Source organism: Scylla paramamosain, unplaced genomic scaffold (assembly GCF_035594125.1).
Source record: "Scylla paramamosain isolate STU-SP2022 unplaced genomic scaffold, ASM3559412v1 Contig173, whole genome shotgun sequence".
NCBI classification, from domain to species: Eukaryota; Metazoa; Arthropoda; class Malacostraca; order Decapoda; family Portunidae; genus Scylla; species Scylla paramamosain.
The window spans coordinates 41,488-62,346 of NW_026973838.1; the positions used below are offsets into that span (position 1 = coordinate 41,488).

The 20,859-nt window shown below is 43.3% G+C and overlaps 1 protein-coding gene across 7 annotated transcripts; it reads left to right on the forward strand.

The window, feature by feature from the left end:
• The first annotated feature begins 3,935 nt into the window (after window positions 1-3,935).
• On the forward strand, window positions 3,936-19,408 carry LOC135099666 (uncharacterized). Of its 7 annotated transcripts, XM_064002075.1 has the most exons (10): window positions 3,939-4,080; window positions 8,358-8,542; window positions 10,784-11,031; window positions 12,962-13,238; window positions 13,996-14,163; window positions 17,264-17,390; window positions 17,969-18,154; window positions 18,313-18,488; window positions 18,605-18,727; window positions 19,296-19,408. In XM_064002075.1, exons 5-8 carry the CDS (start codon window positions 14,110-14,112, stop codon window positions 18,345-18,347), a joined length of 402 nt encoding a protein of 133 aa, XP_063858145.1. In that variant the 5' UTR covers window positions 3,939-4,080; window positions 8,358-8,542; window positions 10,784-11,031; window positions 12,962-13,238; window positions 13,996-14,109; the 3' UTR covers window positions 18,348-18,488; window positions 18,605-18,727; window positions 19,296-19,408. The 7 variants fall into 7 exon arrangements, 5 of the variants coding, with proteins under 5 accessions (XP_063858143.1, XP_063858145.1, XP_063858140.1 ...); XM_064002070.1 differs by having other exon boundaries at window positions 18,313-18,727; XR_010268235.1 differs by lacking the exon at window positions 17,264-17,390 and adding an exon at window positions 16,098-16,205 and having other exon boundaries at window positions 3,946-4,080; window positions 18,313-18,727.
• Window positions 19,409-20,859: the final 1,451 nt, after the last annotated feature.

A 20,859-nucleotide genomic window follows, 5' to 3' on the forward strand; every position in this document is an offset into this window, starting at 1 on the left:
CTGGTTGAATGGCTGACTGACTGACTGACTGACTGACTGACTGACTGACTGACTGACTGACTGACTGACTAACTGACTGACTGACTAGCTGAGTGACTGATTGATTGGCTGGTTTGTCGAATGGCTAGCTGGCTGGTTGAATGGCTAACTGACTGACTGACTGACTGACTGACTGACTGACTGACTGACTGACTAACTGAGTGACTGATTGATTGGCTGGTTGGTTGAATGGCTAGCTGGCTGGTTGAATGGCTGACTGACTGACTGACTGACTGACTTACTGACTGACTGACTGACTAACTGACTAGCTGAGTGACTGATTGATTGGCTGGTTGGTTGAATGGCTGACTGACTGACTGACTGACTGACTGACTGACTGACTGACTGACTGACTGACTGACTGACTGACTGACTAGCTGAGTGACTGATTGATTGGCTAGTTGGTTGAATGGCTAGCTGGCTGGTTGAATGGCTGACTGACTGGCTGACTGACTGACTAACTGACTGACTGACTGACTGACTGACTGACTGACTGACTAGCTGAGTGACTGATTGATTGGCTGGTTGGTTGAATGCCTAGCTGGCTGGTTGAATGGCTGACTGACTGACTGACTGACTGACTGACTGACTGACTGACTGACTGACTGACTGACTGACTAGCTGAGTGACTGATTGATTGGCTGGTTGGTTGAATGGCTAGCTGGCTGGTTGAATGGCTAACTGACTGACTGACTGACTGACTGACTGACTGACTGACTGACTGACTGACTAACTGAGTGACTGATTGATTGGCTGGTTGGTTGAATGGCTAGCTGGCTGGTTGAATGGCTGACTGACTGACTGACTGACTGACTGACTGACTGACTGACTGACTGACTGACTGACTGACTGACTAACTGACTAGCTGAGTGACTGATTGATTGGCTGGTTGGTTGAATGGCTAGCTGGCTGGTTGAATGGCTGACTGACTGACTGACTGACTGACTGACTGACTGACTGACTGACTGACTGACTGACTGACTGACTGAGTGACTGATTGATTGGCTAGTTGGTTGAATGGCTAGCTGGCTGGTTGAATGGCTGACTGACTGGCTGACTGACTGACTGACTGACTGACTGACTGACTGACTGACTGACTGACTAGCTGAGTGACTGATTGATTGGCTGGTTGGTTGAATGCCTAGCTGGCTGGTTGAATGGCTGACTGACTGACTGACTGACTGACTGACTGACTGACTGACTGACTGACTGACTAGCTGAGTGACTGATTTATTGGCTGGTTGGTTGAATGGCTAGCTGGCTGGTTGAATGGCTAACTGACTGACTGACTGACTGACTGACTGACTGACTGACTGACTGACTGACTGACTGACTGACTAACTGAGTGACTGATTGATTGGCTGGTTGGTTGAATGGCTAGCTGGCTGGTTGAATGGCTGACTGACTGACTGACTGACTGACTGACTGACTGACTGACTGACTGACTGACTGACTGACTAACTGACTAGCTGAGTGACTGATTGATTGGCTGGTTGGTTGAATGGCTAGCTGGCTGGTTGAATGGCTGACTGACTGACTGACTGACTGACTGACTGACTGACTGACTGACTGACTGACTGACTAGCTGAGTGACTGATTGATTGGCTAGTTGGTTGAATGGCTAGCTGGCTGGTTGAATGGCTGACTGACTGGCTGACTGACTGACTGACTGACTGACTGACTGACTGACTGACTGACTGACTGACTAGCTGAGTGACTGATTGATTGGCTGGTTGGTTGAATGGCTAGCTGGCTGGTTGAATGGCTGACTGACTGACTGACTGACTGACTGACTGACTGACTGAGGCAGAGAGACAGGTAGGTGTTGGCAGGGTTGGTTTGGTTTGGAGTGTTGAGGTTTTATGATATTGTAGAGACAGAGAGGTTCAAAGCTTAATTAGACTTGTATCTTTGAGCCATGAGTCAGTAGAGAGGGAGAAAGAGGCAGACAGGCAGAGAGACAGGAAAAACAGGGAGGAAGAAAAGCTATTTGCACTGTACCTATAGGTCAGTATGGTGTAGAGTTGTATACTTGAATCAAGAGTAAATATAGACGCAGATACGAAGGCGGGCAAGCTGAGAGAGAGGGAAAGAAAGGGTCTGAATGAAAGGGAGGAGTCAGGCCTGCAGAAGGGGAGCTTTTGGTATTGTTTACTGATTAGTGTGATAAAGTGTTGTGTTGTGTTGTGAGGTGCAGAGAAAGAGAGAGAGGCTTGTGTGGTGATATTTCATGTTGATGTACAGCAATATGAAATAGTTCTCAGGAGAGAGAGAAAGAGATAGAAATTAGTGACACACACACACACACACACACACACACACACAGTAATACTCTATAGAAACCTATTTCTTTCCTAATTTGTCTATCTCCATCTTGTTTTTCATTGTAAGTCATTAATGTTTATCTTGTATTGTCTTGGCATTATTAAAACATGAGGTATATTATTATTAGTGGTTGTAGTTTTGTATCACAACATTAACTTATATTAGTTTTGCCTGAAAATCTCTCGTTTTCTAACATTCTCCCATCCTGCAGGCCTGAGTCCAGACCGAGACCCAGAGAAATGTAAACAAACGCACCAGTCAGACTTGATATAGGAGTGAATTTGTTGCTTTTTAAAGCGGCAGTCGGTCTGTACATGTGTGAGGTGGCGAGGGGTGTCGCCAGGGGGCGGCTAGTAGCGTCTGCCACCAGGGAAATATGTAAAAACATAAAAAAGACGCTTCTCAAGAAAGGTAAGGCCGGTTGCAGCTTTTATTTTTTCTTTATTTCTTTCCATCAGGTTAGGTTTATATTAATTCAGTTAGTTAGGTTTGGTTAAGTCTCTCTCTCTCTCTCTCTCTCTCTCTCTCTCTCTCTCTCTCTCTCTCTCTCTCTCTCTCTCTCTCTCTCTCTCTGTGTGGTGCTAATGGTGCAGGAAGGCCTTGTCTACCTGCACCATAAGCCACTATACCATGCGTCACTGTACATTTAAACTGTACCCCAAAAACTTAACCTAACTGGCCCTCACTTAAAAAAAAATATATCGTTTTTTTTTCGTGTTCTTAATATTTCAGTGCTACAATACCACATCACTGTACCCTATGATGCTAATGGTGCAGGAAGGCCTTGTCTACCTTCACCATAAGCGACTGTACCATGCGTCACTGTACCTTAAAACTGTACCACAAAAACAACCTAACTGGCCCTCACCTGAAAAAAAATATCTTTTTTTTTTTTGTGTTTGCTTAATATTTCAGTGCTACAGTACCACAGCACTGTACTCTATGGTGCTAATGGTGCAGGAAGGCCTTGTCTACCTTCACCATAAGCCACTGTACCATGTGTCACTGTACCTTAAATCTGTACCACAAAAACAACCTAACTGGCCCTCACCTGAAAAAAAATCTCTTTTTTTTTTAACCTAACCTAACCTAACCTAACCTTACCTAACCTAACCTAACCTAACCTAACCTGACCTGACCTGACCTAACCTAACCTAACCTAACCTAACCTGACCTAACCTAACCTAACCTAACCTAACCTGACCTGACCTAACCTAACCTAACCTAACCTAACCTAACCTAACCTAACCTAACCTATCCTAACCTAACCGAGACATTAAAAATTAGTCACAAGGCAAAAAGACGATTCAAAGTGACTGACATACCAAGCAATTAATTAGTGAAATCAGTCTTTGTTGACTACTCCAAAGCCTTTCAGTTTGTCGACCTCAGTATACTGTTAGGAAAAAGTGCATTATTAAGACATTATTAGTGGTTGTATCACGGTATTTTATAATAGACTTATAACTAGTTTCCCCTGGAAATCTTTCGTTTTCTATCATTCTTTCATTCTACACGCCTGAGCCCTGACAGAGACCCAGAGAAATGTAAACAGGCACGAGTCAGACTTGATATAGGGCTGAATTTGTTGCTTTTCAGAGAGGGGCAGTCGGTCTGTACATGCGTGAGGTGGCGAGAGGCGTGTCCAGGGGGCGGCTAGTAGCGTGTGCCACCGTGGAAATATGTACAGACATAAAGAAGACGCCCTCAAGAAAGGTAAGGCCGGTTCCAGCTTTTATTTTTATTTATTTATTTCCATCCCGGCCTGGGACCGCCCCTTTCCCGAGTCCTGAGGTGTTGGTGGACGGCCCGGGGGTGCTGTGTGCCCGTGAGTGTACCAGGTGCTCAAGCTTATACAAAACAAGGAAAGTTTGAAGCATTTTTAGAGGGGCAGTCGGTCTGTACTCGTACATGCGTGTACATTAATTTTGAGGTGTTCCTTGTCATCCCCTGTCACTCCTGCCTGCCTCTGTCACCTCTACCAATCCCTGTCAAGCTCTGCCAAGCCCTTTGTCACCTCTCAAGTAATGAGGTGGCTTGAGATGTGAGATTTTAAACAGAAGCCTTTGCTGTCACCCCTGCCAAGCCCTACCAAACCCTGTCAGCCCCCACCAAGGCCCTCTCAAGCCACCACTCAACCCCCTACCGAGACCTATCAGCTCTATAATCTGAAAAAAGTGCAGTGTCTTAGGAGGGATTGATTAAGTAAACAGTGACTTATGGCCAAAATGGAACTATATGGAGATTAAGTAGAGATTAGAATAGAAGCTGAAATTGAGCAGGATAGTTACAATCACAGACTTCCAACTTGCTACTCCTTGGTGTGAAAGAATCTGCAGGAAATTAAGTACATGGCAACTCCTGTTAGTCCCTCATGTGTTCTTGAAAGCAGACTGACAGATTCAGTGTGTGACATGCTGACGTGGGGGAAGGCTGTCTGGTGGCTGCTCTATGCTGTAGCTAACAAAATGGTTGTGTTTCAAGTGTTTTCATGCCTGGAAAGTCTACAGGTCATCATTACTAGTATAAATGTGTACTACAATGGTGAAATTTAGTGAAAAAATGTGCTGTTTATGTATTGGCAGGGAAAGATTTATGCTCATCAAGACAATGATAAAAAAAATTTTTATATTATTATTATTATTACTATTTTTTTTTCTTTTACTTGTTTTGCTGTAAGATGAGACTACAATAACTGCCCCTTGATGCCCTATAAGGTACCGCCAAGCACCAAGGGGCGGCCACCACGGTGCACAGTGAAGCACGTCCCAGCATCCCTGTCACCATCTTTTCCCTGCCAATAATTATGCATTACATTTCCCAACTAATTTCATTCTAGTGCAACATTTCTACTACTAATGGTGGCCTGTACACTTCCCAGCATGACCAGTACAGCACTTCAAACAAACACAGCCTTTTCTTAGCCACAGCAAGGTGCAGCCACGACAGACAGCCTTCCCTAAGTCAGCATGTCACACTGCATCCATAACACTGAGCTTCCAGGAACACATCTGGGGGACTGATACAAGTTGCTGTGTAGGTCATTTGTCCCAGCAGACTCTTTCACACCAAGCAGGCATGAGGTGGTAGTCTGTGCAGTGCGTCAGTGCTTGGAATTTTGAACCGGTCTTGCTGCATCTATGGCCCAGAGACCAAACACAGACCAAACAGAGGGCTAGCTGAACCTAACACAAACCAAACAGACGCCCACCAGAACCATACACAGGCCCACAGAACTAACTGACTGGCTGGCCGGCTGACTCGCTGGCTGAGTGACTGACTGACTGACTGACTGACTGGCTGGCTGGCTGGCTTGCTGGCTGGCTTACTAACTGACTGACTGACTGACTGGCTGGCTGAGTGACTGATTGACTGGCTGGTTAGCTAGTTGGGTGGCTAGCTGGTTGGTTGAATGGCTGACTGACTGACTGACTGACTGACTGACTGACTGACTAGCTGAGTGACTGATTGATTGGCTGGTTGGTTGAATGCCTAGCTGGCTGGTTGAATGGCTGACTGACTGACTGACTGACTGACTGACTGACTGACTGACTGACTGACTGACTGACTAACTGACTGACTGACTAGCTGAGTGACTGATTGATTGGCTGGTTTGTCGAATGGCTAGCTGGCTGGTTGAATGGCTAACTGACTGACTGACTGACTGACTGACTGACTGACTGACTGACTGACTAACTGAGTGACTGATTGATTGGCTGGTTGGTTGAATGGCTAGCTGGCTGGTTGAATGGCTGACTGACTGACTGACTGACTGACTTACTGACTGACTGACTGACTAACTGACTAGCTGAGTGACTGATTGATTGGCTGGTTGGTTGAATGGCTGACTGACTGACTGACTGACTGACTGACTGACTGACTGACTGACTGACTGACTGACTGACTGACTGACTAGCTGAGTGACTGATTGATTGGCTAGTTGGTTGAATGGCTAGCTGGCTGGTTGAATGGCTGACTGACTGGCTGACTGACTGACTAACTGACTGACTGACTGACTGACTGACTGACTGACTGACTAGCTGAGTGACTGATTGATTGGCTGGTTGGTTGAATGCCTAGCTGGCTGGTTGAATGGCTGACTGACTGACTGACTGACTGACTGACTGACTGACTGACTGACTGACTGACTGACTGACTAGCTGAGTGACTGATTGATTGGCTGGTTGGTTGAATGGCTAGCTGGCTGGTTGAATGGCTAACTGACTGACTGACTGACTGACTGACTGACTGACTGACTGACTGACTGACTAACTGAGTGACTGATTGATTGGCTGGTTGGTTGAATGGCTAGCTGGCTGGTTGAATGGCTGACTGACTGACTGACTGACTGACTGACTGACTGACTGACTGACTGACTGACTGACTGACTGACTAACTGACTAGCTGAGTGACTGATTGATTGGCTGGTTGGTTGAATGGCTAGCTGGCTGGTTGAATGGCTGACTGACTGACTGACTGACTGACTGACTGACTGACTGACTGACTGACTGACTGACTTGACTGACTGACTGAGTGACTGATTGATTGGCTAGTTGGTTGAATGGCTAGCTGGCTGGTTGAATGGCTGACTGACTGGCTGACTGACTGACTGACTGACTGACTGACTGACTGACTGACTGACTGACTAGCTGAGTGACTGATTGATTGGCTGGTTGGTTGAATGCCTAGCTGGCTGGTTGAATGGCTGACTGACTGACTGACTGACTGACTGACCTGACTGACTGACTGACTGACTGACTAGCTGAGTGACTGATTTATTGGCTGGTTGGTTGAATGGCTAGCTGGCTGGTTGAATGGCTAACTGACTGACTGACTGACTGACTGACTGACTGACTGACTGACCTGACTGACTGACTGACTGACTGACTAACTGAGTGACTGATTGATTGGCTGGTTGGTTGAATGGCTATGCTGGCTGGTTGAATGGCTGACAGACTGACTGACTGACTGACTGACTGACTGACTGACTGACTGACTGACTGACTGACTAACTGACTAGCTGAGTGACTGATTGATTGGCTGGTTGGTTGAATGGCTAGCTGGCTGGTTTGAATGGCTGACTGACTGACTGACTGACCTGACTGACTGACTGACAGACTGACTGACCTTGACTGACTAGCTGAGTGACTGATTGATTGGCTAGTTGGTTGAATGGCTAGCTGGCTGGTTGAATGGCTGACTGACTGGCTGACGTGACTGACTGACTGACTGACTGACTGACTGACTGACTGACTGACTGACTAGCTGAGTGACTGATTGATTGGCTGGTTGGTTGAATGGCTAGCTGGCTGGTTGAATGGCTGACTGACTGACTGACTGACTGACTGACTGACTGACTGAGGCAGAGAGACAGGTAGCTGTTGGCAGGGTTGGTTTTGGTTTGGAGTGTTGAGGTTTTATGATATTGTAGAGACAGAGAGGTTCAAAGCTTAATTAGACTTGTATCTTTGAGCCATGAGTCAGTAGAGAGGGAGAAAGAGGCAGACAGGCAGAGAGACAGGAAAAAACAGGGAGGAAGAAAAGCTATTTGCACTGTACCTATAGGTCAGTATGGTGTAGAGTTGTATACTTGAATCAAGAGTAAATATAGACGCAGATACGAAGGCGGGCAAGCTGAGAGAGAGGGAAAGAAAGGGTCTGAAGGAAAGGGAGGAGTCAGGCCTGCAGAAAGGGGAGCTTTTGGTATTGTTTACTGATTAGTGTGATAAAGTGTTGTGTTGTGTTGTGAGGTGCCAGAGAAAGAGAGAGGGGCTTGTGTGGTGATATTTCATGTTGATGTACAGCAATATGAAATAGTTCTCAGGAGAGAGAGAAAGAGATAGAAATTAGTGACACACACACACACACACACACACACACACACACACACACACAGTAATACTCTATAGAAACCTATTTCTTTCCTAATTTGTCTATCTCCATCTTGTTTTTCATTGTAAGTCATTAATGTTTATCTTGTATTGTCTTGGCAGATGTGGTGAAGACAGTGTTATGCACCACCACACCACCATTACACTTCCTGTCTTGCTTGGTGAATGAACAGAGCACCACTAACATCACATCATTGCATCACCACATCACCACACCACCACCTCCTGTCCTGCCCCAGTGAAATAGAACATCACCACCACATCACCACATCAAGAGTCAGTGATTGGTGAGTACAGCAATTAGTATTTATATGCATGTAGTGTACTGTAATCTTGTTCATGTATGTACTCGTATGTTGTGTGGACACAACCTTCCTGGCACACACTGACTTCACTTGACCTCATCTCACCAGGACACAAAGAACACACCTGACCTGTCATCATTCCTGACATACACTCACCCACCCAGACTTCACTACACACACACACACACACACACACACACACACACACACACACACATTATTATTATTATTATTATTATTATTATTATTATTATTATTATTATTATTATTATTATTATTATTATTATTATATTTCTCTTCTCTCTCTATAATTATTTATTTATTTATTCATCCGTTTCTTTATTTTGATGAAAAGAAATTATTAACATATGAGGCGCGCGGTACAACAACGACGTACGTACAACAACGACGTAACCGTGTTTTTGCCTGCTCCGTGTGGTAGAAGGGTGTAAAAGTCTCGTGGTGATGTCGGCCAAGTCATATTCGACCATCTAAGCACCTGTACTAAGGCTCAAAGTCGAGCGTAGTGCGGAGAAAATTTCTCTGGACTAACATCTCGAAAGCGGTACAACAACGACGCAACCTGCTCCTCCCAGCCTCACGTGCGTATGGCCAATCAGCGGCGCGGTTGCAGCCGCCCGGCGCGGGCGAGCCAATCACAGCACCGCTGCCATGTTTACCAGCGCCGTTGCCATGGTGACAACACACTCACCATGTGCTCATCCACTCTGCCCTTTAACACGCCCGAGCACAGACGCACGCTACCTTTCTCGTGACTCTTTACGCAACTATGGCTACTAGAGTGCAGACGAAAGTGTCACAGCATCCTGCTGTGGCCACCAGCCTTACGTAAGTTTTTAAATCCCCAGTCAACCCGACTTAGTGGGTTGAAGGGGGATTTAAAGGGTTGGTAAATCCGCTAAGGGCATTGCCAGGATCAAACAGACGTATCCTGGTAATCAACTTAACTGTCTCAAGCCAGTGTAAAGGATGAGAGCCAACTATATTCATTGAATACAAAAAAAAAAAAAAAAAATTCGTTTCTTCATAATGTTCTTGACATAGCGGCTTTCCATTAATACTTACCAGAATGCATGCACAAACATAAAATTATCAGCATTACACACTGTTAGTCATAGCAGGACGTCAAAGTTATGGTAGGAGTAATAACGTGCCGGTAATGAGTAAGTTTTATTTTTTTACGCTCGGAAAAAAATTCATAAAAAATTTATTTATGTACCAATCTTCATGAAACTTTCACTTAATACTATGTGTACTAGGCTCTAACACATTATTAACAAATGAAAACAATATCGGGAAAAAAAATTATTACCTACGGTATACGCGTTAATTAACGCGTAAGTCATCCACCCAAAATCGTCACCTATCACTTCGAAACCTACATCCCCAAACAGAACTACCCAAGACCTTTCAAATGATGTATAATACTTACTTATTTAAGGGTATCCTTTTGTGCGCAATCAGTGTTTAACTTTGAGCGCGTTTTTCTCGAAACTTCCATTTCTCGGTTACGTCGTTGTTGCGCCGCGCGCCTCATATATCAATTTAATCTCTCTCTCTCTCTCTCTCTCTCTCTCTCTCTCTCTCTCTCTCTCTCTCTCTCTCTCTGAATCTGTTTCTCATTTTTCAGAACAGATTCTTTTCCATCTAATTATGAAACCTAACTCTCTCTCTCTCTCTCTCTCTCTCTCTCTCTCTCTCTCTCTCTCTCTCTCTCTCTCTCTCTCTCTCTCTCTCTCTCTAATGAACCCTCCAGTTTTTTTTTTTTTTTTATAATACGAGTGTAAATATTTTGCATGGTGGCTTCACAATGCCGCAGTGCCACTGAAAAAATATTATGATGTTTTTTGAGTGGCGAACAGTCTGGGTTTTTTTTTTCTTAATTGAATGAGTGAAAGACTCTGATTCTTTATGTACGTGTGTGTGGCTGAATATGTGTATGTGTGTGTGTGTCTATGTGTGTTTGTGTACAGGCCTCTTCTCTAGTGTCACAATGCCATAAGTGATGGTGCTTCGTGTGCAGGTGTGTATTACGTGTATAAGGTGTGTGAGTGCGTACAGTGCCACATAGAGCCCTACAGTGCCAGACCAGGGGAGTGAAACAAATCTGGCATCTTCGTAGTGACGTCATGGCGCGCGCGCGCGCAGCTACTCGGTTCATTCCAGTGATCGAAAAGTATAATAGCGAATCTTGTCTCCCAGCCTGCAGCCAGCCCTAGCCTGACCCGCCAGACATGTGTCCCAGGCCTTCCCCTAGCCTGTAGAGCCATGTAAGCCTGCAGGTCAAGGTCAGGTAAAAAAAAACAGAGCCGTAACGTAAAAGATCAAGACATTTACGAAGACTGTCTTTGATGGGCTCAGGTCCTCCGTGCAGACCACCAACAAGCAAGAGATTGACGAAATACAGGTTGTGAAGACGCTGCAAGCTGATGCCTTCAGAGATCGCGAAGGTAATAGTCACACATGCTCACCCTGCACTTATCACCCTGATAGTCCAAGATAGTAGTGACATTAGTGGTTCTTCAATGTCCGCCTCCCTCTCTCCCTCTCTCTCTCTCTCTCTCTCTCTCCGCTGCCTGTCACCAACTTGGCCCTCTCTTCATTCGTTTTTTTTTCAGTTTTCTTATCTCCTGCGCTTATTATTACCGCCATACTGCGTGTATAGATAGTTTATACACCCATACATCTGCCATGAATGTATTACCGTGATAGTCCAAGCTGTCAGTGAGATTGATAGTACGTGTTTGGACCCCTCTCCCCACCATCCGACACCAAACAACCGCCTTGTCGCTAACATTTTTCCTTATTTCTTCCCTGATACGCTTATTTATACATCTATACTGCGTTCATACATAGATTATACATTGATACATGTACCCTGAGTTCCTGTGCATGTAAAAAATGTGTCTATAGTACGAAAAATAACAAGATAATTTTTCCATATTTTTCCTTCCTTTCCCCGCCCTCACCAAAACATCGGTGCCCTTCTTTTTTTCATTGTTTCTTCTCATTCACGCCCATAGGTGAATTATTCATTTACACATCTACTATTCACATCCCAGCCCGATAATCCTAGTCTGTAGTTAAATAAGATACTTTGTGTTAGTCAGCGTCACCTATGCCTGCATCTCCATCCCCTCCCTCTCTGTCATCCCAGACTGACAATATTAATTTCTCCTCACCTACGCTTATTTATATGCCAATATACTGTTCATACATATTTCATACATACATACATGTCATGTTTCTCTGTATATATAGATTTCTACCTGTAATGATAAAAGTATAAATGTATGCCTTGGGTCTGGCAGGTAAATGAATCTTCAGTTTGTTTTCTTAATTTCTTCATGTCACTATACCACAGCACTGTACCCTATGGTGCTAGTGGTGCAGGAAGGCCTTGTCTACCTACACCATAAACCACTGTACCATGCATCACTGTAACTTTAAACTGTAGCACAAAAACTTAACCTAACTGTGATGTTCCTAGACCTCCTAAACGATTTCCAAGAGTGGTGAATCAACTTGCAAGACTCCACTGTTGCAGTACCATGTCAGTGTACATTGTGGTGTTAATGGTGCAGTACAAGGGCCTGGCAGTGTACCATGTGCCATAGTACCTCAAAAACACCTGTAAGACTGTTTTTCTTCTTTTCCTCTGATATATTTGTTTATTTATTTATTTATTACAATTTTTTATCTATTGTTTTGGTTTGCTTCAGAATCCTGAATCATGTGTTTTTTTTTTCTATTTATTTTTATTATTTTATTTATTTATTTCTATATAATTAGATTTGGTTAGGTTAGCTCAGCTGAGTTAGGTTGGCTTCAGTTCATCAAAGTTAGGTCAGGTTAGGTTACGTCAGGTCAGGTTAGTCTAGAATAATTTACGTTAGGTTAAGTTAGGTTACGTTAGGTTAGGTTAAGTTAGCTTACATTAGGTTAGGTCAGGTCAGGTTAAGTTAGGTTAGGTTAGGTCATCCCCTGTCAGTCCTGCCTGCCCCTGTCACCTCTACCAATCCCTGTCAAGCTCTGCCAAGCCCTTTGTTACCTCTCAAGTAATGAGGTGGCTTGAGATGTGAGATTTTAAACAGAAGCCTTTGCTGTCACCCCTGCCAAGCCCTACCAAACCCTGTCAGCCCCCACCAAGGCGCTCTCAAGCCCCACCAAGGCCTGTCAACCCCCTACCGAGACCTATCAGCTCTATAATCTGAAAAAGTGCAGTGTCTTAGGAGGGATTGATTAAGTAAACAGTGACTTATGGCCAAAATGGAATGACTGACTGACTGACTGACTGACTAGCTGAGTGACTGATTGATTGGCTAGTTGGTTGAATGGCTAGCTCCAACACTTGAACTGACCAGTCTTACACCTCAACAGGTCCTCACCTTGTTGTAGGAGAGCTGACAACATGTACCAGCCAGCAGCAACTCCCATGCTAACAGGCTTCTCCCCCGCGGGTATGTAGCACCTCTGGAGTCGCTCGATGAAGAAGAGGATGCTGGCGAGGCCTGTCGTGTTAGCCGGGATGCGCCGGTACAGAGCTGTGTCCGTTGGGGTTGTGTAGGCAAGCATCTTCTTGGCAAGGTCCTCGTAGGTGGCCGCAAACAGTTTACGGCTGTGGGATGAGAACTTGTCTTGTGAATGTGACGTTGGGGTGAGTGTTAATCTGATTTTGTGTTACTATGTTCTGTGGGGAGTGGGTGTTAATGTGATTTTTTGTTAACTGAATGCTGTGTCTGACCTCCTGAGGTGTAGTATGGTGGGCCACAAGATTGTCCCTTTCCACTAGGGGCTGACAGATGATATTAAGAGTGTGAATGTGTGTGTGGTGTTAACGTGCTGGAGTGTGCACAGCCAGGAGTGTTTGGGGAATGAAAATAAAAGGAGTTATGGATGTTTAAAAATGCATCTTTTGAGAGCTAAGTATACAAGAAAGTTGGTGTGTTTGGGGAATGAGTAAACAATGAAGAAATGTTTTGAGGAACTGGGTGTGCAGAGGCAGGAGTGTTTGGAGAATGAGAATACAGGAAGACAGGAATGATTTGGGAATAAGTGTACAAGAAAGGAGTGTTTGAGTGACAATATATAAGGAAGAGGTGTTTTGAAAATGAGAGTACAAGGAATGAGCATTTTGGGAGTTAATATACAAGGAAGCAAGTATTTAAGGGACAAGTATACAAGATTATTTTCCTGTCATATGTCATTATACAATGTTTTTCTTTGTTATATACATCATTCCCTTTCACTTTTCATATCTTGTGTTCTCGTCATTCTGATGTAATGTTACAGATAGAGAATGTTTGGTGTCAAATTTTCACTAATTTCATATGTGTATAAACTTTCATTTCATTGACTTTTTTTTACTATTACTACTATATTTGCTTGCTTTTTAAACAAGTCTTTTCTTTCAGAGGAGGGAAGCACAGGGGAAGAGGAGGACGAGGAGGAAGAGAGTTAAGAGTCACAAGAGGAGGAGGAAGGTGGAAAGAAAGAGGAAGGAGAGGAGGAGGAGGAGGAGGAGGAAGATGGAGAAGGAAAGGAGAAAGATAAGAAGGAAGGAAATGCCGCAGAAGGAGAAGGTGAGTTGTTAATAAGGTTTTGTGTGACAAGTTTTCTGAAAATTTTATTTGTTTACATGAAGTTCGTTTTGTATATATTACTCTTAATATACTACTTCTCCCACCACATGCAATTTGTCTGTCTGCTGTTGTGGTTCTTTCATTTCTTGTTCCCTTTCCTGAATATACCATTTCCTTAGTTTCATATCTAGTACCCTCCAATAAAATTTCTGCTTCTCGGTCTCTGTACTTCTCTCGTTTTTTTTGCTTGGCTTCATTCCTCAGATCCTTCTCTTTTTCCCTTTCTTCCAAGTTCATATCTCTTTTTTACCCAAATATTCTTGTATTCTGAATTTTCAGCCAGCTTCCCAGTTCTCACTAGGATCTCCTTTACTGTAACTTGGGATCTCATTCTCACTTTTAATGGTCTTTTACCTCCTTCACTATATTTTCAAATTCTATATGCTTCTTCCACTTCTCATTCCAGTCCCTGTTCTTCACCTTGGACCATTGTAATAATTTTCCTTACCAACTCCTCTCTCTCTCTCTCTCTCTCTCTCTCTCTCTCTCTCTCTCTCTCTCTCTCTCTCTCTCTCTCTCTCTCTCTCTCTCTCTCTCTCTCTCTCTCTCTCTCTCTCTCTCTCTCTCTCTCTCTCTCTCTCTCCCTTTCTTTCTTCCTTTCTTCCTCCTATCTTTGTTTCTCCTCCTCCTCCTCCTCCTCCTTCCTTCCTCCTCCTCCTCCTCCTCCTCCTCCTCCTCCTCCTCCTCCTCCTCCTCCTCCTCCTCCTCCATTCTACCTAACAAGAAATAATAGATTCAAGATTATACCCAAACGTTTTAAATCCCACAAGGCCAAACATTTTTCTTTAATCGTATAGTAAATATATGGAGTAAACTTCCTGCAGAAATTGTGAACAATATTGAAATTGTGAAAGCAATATTATTGAATCAGTTCATCCTTTTTTTTTTTTTTTTTTTTATGTAGGAAGGATACTGGCCAAGGGCAACAAAAATCTAATAAAAAAAAATGCCCACTGAAATGCCAGTCCCTTAAAAGGGTCAAAGCAGTGGTCAAAAATTGGTGGATAAGTGTCTTGAAACCTCCCTCTTGAAGGAATTCAAGTCATAGGAAGGTGGAAATACAGAAGCAGGCAAGGAGTTCCAGAGTTTACCAGAGAAAGGGATGAATGATTGAGAATACTGGTTAACTCTTGCGTTAGAGAGGTGGACAGAATAGGAGTGAGAGAAAGAAGAAAGTCTTGTGCAGCGAGGCCGCGGGAGGAGGGGAGGCATGCAGTTAGCAAGATCAGAAGAGCAGTTGGCGATAGCGGTGTAGAAGACAGCTAGATATGCAACATTGCGGCGGTGAGAGAGGGGCTGAAGACAGTCAGTTAGAGGAGAGGAGTTGATGAGACGAAAAGCTTTTGATTCCACCCTGTCTGTAGGAACAGCAGTATGAGTGGAAACCCCCAGACATGTGAAGACATACTCCATACATGGACGGATAAGGCCCTTGTACAGAGTTAGCAGCTGGGGGGTGAGGGAAAAACTGGCGGAGACGTCTCAGAACACCTAACTTCATAGAAGCTGTTTTAGCTAGAGATGAGATGTGAAGTTTCCAGTTCAGATTATAAGTAAAGGACAGACCGAGGATGTTCAGTGTAGAAGAGGGGGACAGTTGAGTGTCATTGAAGAAGAGGGGATAGTTGTCTGGAAGATTGTGTCGAGTTGATAGATGGAGGAATTGAGTTTTTTGAGGCATTGAACAATACCAAGTTTGCTCTGCCCCAATCAGAAATTTTAGAAAGATCAGAAGTCAGGCGTTCTGTGGCTTCCCTGCGTGATATGTTTACCTCCTGAAGGGTTGGACGTCCTTATGAAAAGACGTGGAAAAGTGCAGGGTGGTATCATCAGCATAGGAGTGGATAGGACATTTGCACTTTGTTTTTCCACAGAGCAATAAGAAATTAGAATTGACAGAGAAACCAGACAAGGGACTGCATTTGAAGAAGCACAAGAACCAAGAAATTACATCATTCAATGAAATGACAACATAATCTAAAGTAAGAATTTACATAGCTTTCATTTTGGTTTACATTCTGAAAGGTAACAGTAACATGGATATGTTTTTATATTGAAATCTTTCTCTGATTGCATACAAATGGTACCAATCAACAAATAATAATGTAATACTTAGAAGCTGGGAATTCAAATCACTGGTAGATAAAATGAACCACCATTCTAGAGTGTACATAACTAAGGAATTAATATACTGGTTAACTGTCACACCAGCATGAACAGAATAGCAACAATTGTTGAGTAGAGTCTGTAGGAGGCAGGGAAGGAGGCATGTAGTCAGTTTTAGAGAGCAGTTATTATGAAATCAGCTGTAGAATATTCCTAAGATGCAATACTACTGGAGTCTGTCAGCTTGAAGACAGTTTATTAAAGAAGGGAAGTTCATGAGATATAAAGCCTTTGATTATTCAGTTTCATTTCCAAAGTAACATTTATTTATTGGTGTGTTGCTTCCTGTAAATAGTAAAGCCTTGACAGCACTGCATCTCTCACACCACGCTGTAACTGTTGAGAGAACCCTAACCCTTAGAGAGAGGAGGAGGGAATCCTTGGTTTATGTTCAGTAAAGCCCTGTATTCTTGTCATGGCAATGTAGAATGGAGGCGTCATTGGTTTATGTTCAGTAAAGCCCTGTATTCTTGTCATGGCAATGTAGAATGGAGGCGTCCTTGGTTTATGTTCAGTAAAGCCCCGTATTCTTGTCATGGCAATGTAGAATGGAGGCGTCCTTGGTTTATGTTCAGTAAAGCCCTGTATTCTTGTCATGGCAATGTAGAATGGAGACGTCATTGGTCACATACTGTTCTAATGTAATCTAATGTAATCTAATGGAATCATGAAGGTGTAAAAATGCAGGATATGGATGGGATGCTACATCAGCAGCTTTTGTCATTAAGGGTGGTAAAGTGAAAGATTTGTTAATCACTTTGGTCTTTAGTTGATGCTTCTGGTGAGGCTTTCCTGTTTAAACTTGGCATAATATATATAAAATGATGTGGCATGTTAAACAAGTTAACTTACTGCCTTCTTGTGTCTTTCACAGATAGAAATCAAAAACGTCACAAGACAGAATAGTGAGCTGCATGCACTTATCACAGAGTATAAAGTCACTCCCTCAGAGGAAAAAGACAAGGATGGCATGTCTTCATGTGAGAACTCAGAAGCTAAATGTGAGCTACCATCCACATGAATATATATTTGTATATCAAACTGACATTCTCCTTGGAGGGAGGCTTTCCAAAGTGCACACACACACACACACACACACACACACACACACACACACACACACACACACACACACACACACACACACACACACACACACACACACACATCTCTGCATCAGGACTCAACAGCCAGACTGATAAACAATTACTTCACCCAAGATGATCAGCTGATAGGATTAGCTGTGGATGAGCCTCCTGTGGTGACTAGGAGTACAAAAGCCAGCAGCTAATTTTGGGAGCTGCCAGTCATCATGGTCCTGGTGTCTGAGGTGCTGCTTTTGCATTTTCCCAGTCATGGGTCGAGGCTACATCACATTTATTCATTCACAGTTGCTCTTAGTTATCTCTGTTACAAGTTAAAATTTTTCCTGGCTCCACAGACATTTCTGGTGCATCTAACCCTCTCTCCATTGCCCTTCTATTTCCCTTAGTCTTATACCCACTTCTTACATTACGTCTAATTACTTCCATTGGTCATTCTTGTCTGGCCCTCTGTTGCATCAATTTTTCACCTCCAGGTACAGATACCAAGGGGAAATTGCTGGGTCAAGTGGCTACACTGACATCTGAGGTTAGCAGGTTGGAGAGTGAGTGCAGCAGTCTTCAGGTTCAGCTAGACTGTGAGAGGGATAAGTATAACAAACTGCTGGGAGAATCTCTTGCTCATGAAAAGTTGTCTGAAGATGTCATAACTGAACCAAAAGGTAAGAAAGTTTATATTCTCTAATAATAAAGCAAATAATTTTTCCTCACTGTTGCTCAATTTTTTGAATTAATAACAAAATAAAAGCATTGTTATTGGATTTGTTTATTGAGGCTGTATTAAGAAAAGTTGAGAGAAACAAACTTATTGTTTTATCAGGAGAAACAACAGGATTGGGAGGAACTGAGCTTTAACAGAAGCTGCAACAACTGCAGGAGCCTCACAGGGTCCTGGAGAGCAGGTTAACTTGCAGCATGAAGGAGGTGGCTGAGCTAAGTGACAGGAAGTAGCAGCTTAAGCATGCTGTAGTGCATGAGGAGACAGAGTCCATCGGTGTATGCATGTTTTTTGCTCATTTGAATCATCTGTAAAAGTGAAGTGGAGGAAGTGTTTACTGTTTACTGTATGCCATTTCCTTGGTCTTTTAATGAAGAATTTTATCCTTCTTCAGGTGACTACATCACCATCTACCAGTTGCAGCGAGGAGTGATGAAGCAACAAGCTCGAGAACGCGAGTTAGACCTTGCCAGCCTCCATCATGAATGAGAGGAAATGAAGCAAAACCACTCTGCAGGTTAGTGCTCTCTTTTGCATCTCACACACTTCTTATTCATGTCATGGCAGATTAGTGATTTCTGCTGCATCTCACACACTTCTTATTCAATTGCTGGCAGGTTAGTGATCTCTGCTGCATCTCACACACTTCTTATTCAATTGCTGGCAGGTTAGTGATCTCTGCTGCATCTCAAACGGTTCTTATTCAGGTGTTGACCAAAGTACTAAGCCTTCATATCATTACCTTGCTCTGTGATGGAGGCTACACCATCTGGCATCTAGCTGAGATTTAATGTTGCAGTAAAGCTTCCATATGAGTTCATGTAGAGCAAAATGTTTTCAAATGCCAGGGAAGTAGTGTAATGTAACCTTCCAGAGAAATCTATCCCTCATTTATTAGTTAACAGGAGTGTTTAATGTACTTAATGTGATTAGCCAGGATCAAGGGTCAACTTCTTCACTGACCATTTACTCTCAGGTGATGTATCTGTCCTCCATGAGTCACCAGAGACACATAAGGTGTTGTAAGTGAAATTTCATCTATTAGATTTATTCAAAATGTGAATTAACACAGTTGTTTCCTGCAGGATTTGATATCAAAGCTGGTGCAGGAAAAGGAAGCAGATCATGACCTTCAGCAGCTCTTCGAGAAGATAAGCAGCGTCCTTAAGAGTCCAGTTGCTATCTTTAGCAGTGTTGGTGAGTAGTAAAAACTGAGCCATCTTATGAAGAAGTGCAACGAAACATTATTATTATCTTCATAATTTTCTTGAAATAAACAGATTTCTGTGGCATGTTGCTCATTAGCACTTTAATATCAGATAACACCAGTTATTTATGTAATGATGTAATGTACTAAGTAGATGTAAATACAAGTGGCATCTGCTAACACTCTTGATGTGGAACAGGGAACCAGTGAGTCTGAGACACCCACCAGCAGTGGAAAGCTGGCTGACAATGAGCGCCCTTCAAGCACTCTGAAAAGGTGGAGCAACAACAAGAAACAGAAAATTGCATCCATCATTCTTCTGCCTGAGGAGGGAATTGATGCTCTGTTGACCCTTCACACTGATATTGTCCCTCATGAGGAGGCAGAATATGAATCCTACAGAACTTGCCCATAGAAAGACCAAAACTGTTACTGCTGCCACACTGCCACCACTTCCCCCACTGACACCAAAAAGCCCAACTGTGCAGAGAATCCTGGACCTCCGCAATGAAATGGAGTCCACCAGTCACCTGGAGCACTTTAGCCTCCAAAAGTTCCATCCGTGTCCATTGTGTTTGGGTAAACTTATCACTGTATAAGTGGGACAAGTATCAGTGTATGGTTACTATATACTCATTTGGTACTTAAAGATGTCATGTCACATCATTCTCTCTCTCTCTCTCTCTCTCTCTCTCTCTCTCTCTCTCTCTCTCTCTCTCTCTCTCTCTCTCTCTCTCTCTCTCTCTCTCTCTCTCTCTCTCTCTCTCTCTCTCTCTCTCTCTCTCTCTCTCTCTCTCTCTCTCTCCTCTCTCTCTCTCTCTCTCTCTCTCTCTCTCTCTCTCTCTCTCTCTCTCTCTCTCTTTCTTTCTTTCTTTCTTTCTTTCTTTCTTTCTTTTGCATATTTTACTGCTTTACATTCCTCCTACAGTATTTTTTCATTCACTTTATGACTGCAGTAGTTTTATCATCCCAGTGTATGCCATGCACCTGAAACTGTAATTCACCAATCAGCTCAAATGTACCCCTGTTTTGATAATCATTAATTTGTTTCAGCTACACAACCACTCTGATAAGGGACAAAATCTACTTCACCAGTCATCTATGTCATACAGTCATATATTCATACATATGACAAAATACTCCTCCTAAGACATTTCTTATTTTCTTCTCAAGTGACCTGTCCATCTATCTAAGGTAACACATAACATTTAAAAACTTACAATATTGCATTTAATTCATGAACATTTTTTTGTCTATGTAGACTTGAAATTGTATTGGTTCCTGTGGATGAGTGGGCCATGCTGTGCTTTGTCAAGGATGGTGTTTGGTATTGTGATGACTCTGCCACAATCAAGTGTCTCCACAGAGTAGTGGAGTACCTATGTATGGTGTTGACCCAAGCTGTCCAGGTCTCATCCAATGCCTTAATATGATTTAGATGA

Excerpts from the sequence above, each read along its gene's own strand:
- LOC135099666 (XM_064002073.1), top strand. The coding sequence starts at position 14,110 with ATGGAGAAGGAAAGGAGAAAGATAAGAAGGAAGGAAATGCCGCAGAAG. Across the intron at positions 14,164-17,263 it reads AAATGCCGCAGAAGGAGAAG|ATAGAAATCAAAAACGTCAC; the intron begins GTGAGTTGTTAA and ends TGTCTTTCACAG. Across the intron at positions 17,391-17,968 it reads TGAGAACTCAGAAGCTAAAT|GTACAGATACCAAGGGGAAA; the intron begins GTGAGCTACCAT and ends TTTCACCTCCAG.